The sequence below is a fragment of the Aphanomyces invadans genome, assembly GCF_000520115.1.
Source record: "Aphanomyces invadans strain NJM9701 unplaced genomic scaffold supercont1.24, whole genome shotgun sequence".
Taxonomy (NCBI): domain Eukaryota; phylum Oomycota; class Saprolegniomycetes; order Saprolegniales; family Verrucalvaceae; genus Aphanomyces; species Aphanomyces invadans.
Genome location: NW_008580169.1, coordinates 439,723 through 440,840, shown reverse-complemented (window position 1 = coordinate 440,840; position 1,118 = coordinate 439,723). Strand labels below are relative to the sequence as shown.

Here is a 1,118-nt window from a genome sequence, read left to right as displayed (position 1 = left end):
AAGCCAAGTCTTTACGAAGTACATTTGTGGAATAGTCTATAAACAAGTTTTGTCAAAGGAACCTCATTTACAATTGAAACTCCTCGAACGCACCCAACATGTCCCGCGAAACCCCCACGCAACAAAACCAACGCCGTGATATGCAGCTCGTGCGTCAAGCCACGCTCGCTGTCGTAAACCGCAATGCAAAACGCCAGAACGAGCGTGATCGCTTCTCGTCAGCCCCACCCGATGACGCAGACGATGGTGACTCAATTCTTCCCGTCTTCGACAAGTTTGCGGCATTCGACAGTATTCACTCCATGACGAATTTTTCTCAAGCCGAATTTGAATCGCTCTGGTTCGCCATCAAACCAAGCGTTCTTCGTACATGGAACGTCGGAAAGGGACGCAAATGTCCCTACTTTGGCAAAGACATACTCTTTATGCTGCTCACTGTCGTGAAGTCTGGAGGAACTTGGGAGTTCCTGGCTGCCCTGTTTGGACTTCAAGCTCCATCATTTGAAAAAATGGTCACGAAGTTTTTGCTGAAAATTCACGACCAAGTCTACGAAATTTTTGTTCAAGATGAAGCCAAGCTGCGTACAATGAGCAATCTTGTTGCCACTGGAAAGTTGTTATGAAGTTTTCCTGATGTATTGTACGCTGTCGAAGCCACATTCCAGCAGAGCAACAGACCCACAATGAGTCCATGTTTGCATTCAGCGGCAAACACAAACTTTATGGCAAAAAGGTGGAGGTCACTGTCAGTTCGTAGGGCTATGCTTTGCACGTCAGTCATCATGTGCCAGGCTCTGTCCACGACAAAACCCACTTTGACCCGTGCAATAGATTTCACGGTTCATTCCGTTGCAAAAAACCTTCGGAGCTCCACATGGAAGACACTTGTCCCTTGTTTGATACTTTTCCTGACGAGTGGGCCTTTTTAGCCGATAGTGGGTATCAAGGAGCCCAGCATTCTTTTCGTGCCATTACTCCTGCATGTGCATATGGCGGAAATCGTTTGGCATTGCACTTCGACAATACGAATCAAAGCATTGCGTCGGACAGAATTATTGTGGAAAACTGGTTCGGACGGAATTGTATTCTCTGGGGTGTTGTGTCCGACAAGTATAAGT

General features: G+C 46.9%; 1 protein-coding gene across 1 annotated transcript; it reads left to right on the top strand.

The window, feature by feature from the left end:
• Positions 1-98: 98 nt before the first annotated feature.
• On the top strand, positions 99-757 carry H310_10052 (hypothetical protein; the record flags this gene model as incomplete). The annotated part of the gene is made up of 2 exons (XM_008876290.1): positions 99-582; positions 669-757. The coding sequence occupies 2 exons, from the start codon at positions 99-101 to the stop codon at positions 755-757; spliced, it is 573 nt and encodes a 190-aa protein (XP_008874512.1).
• Between the last annotated feature and the right edge of the window lie 361 nt (positions 758-1,118).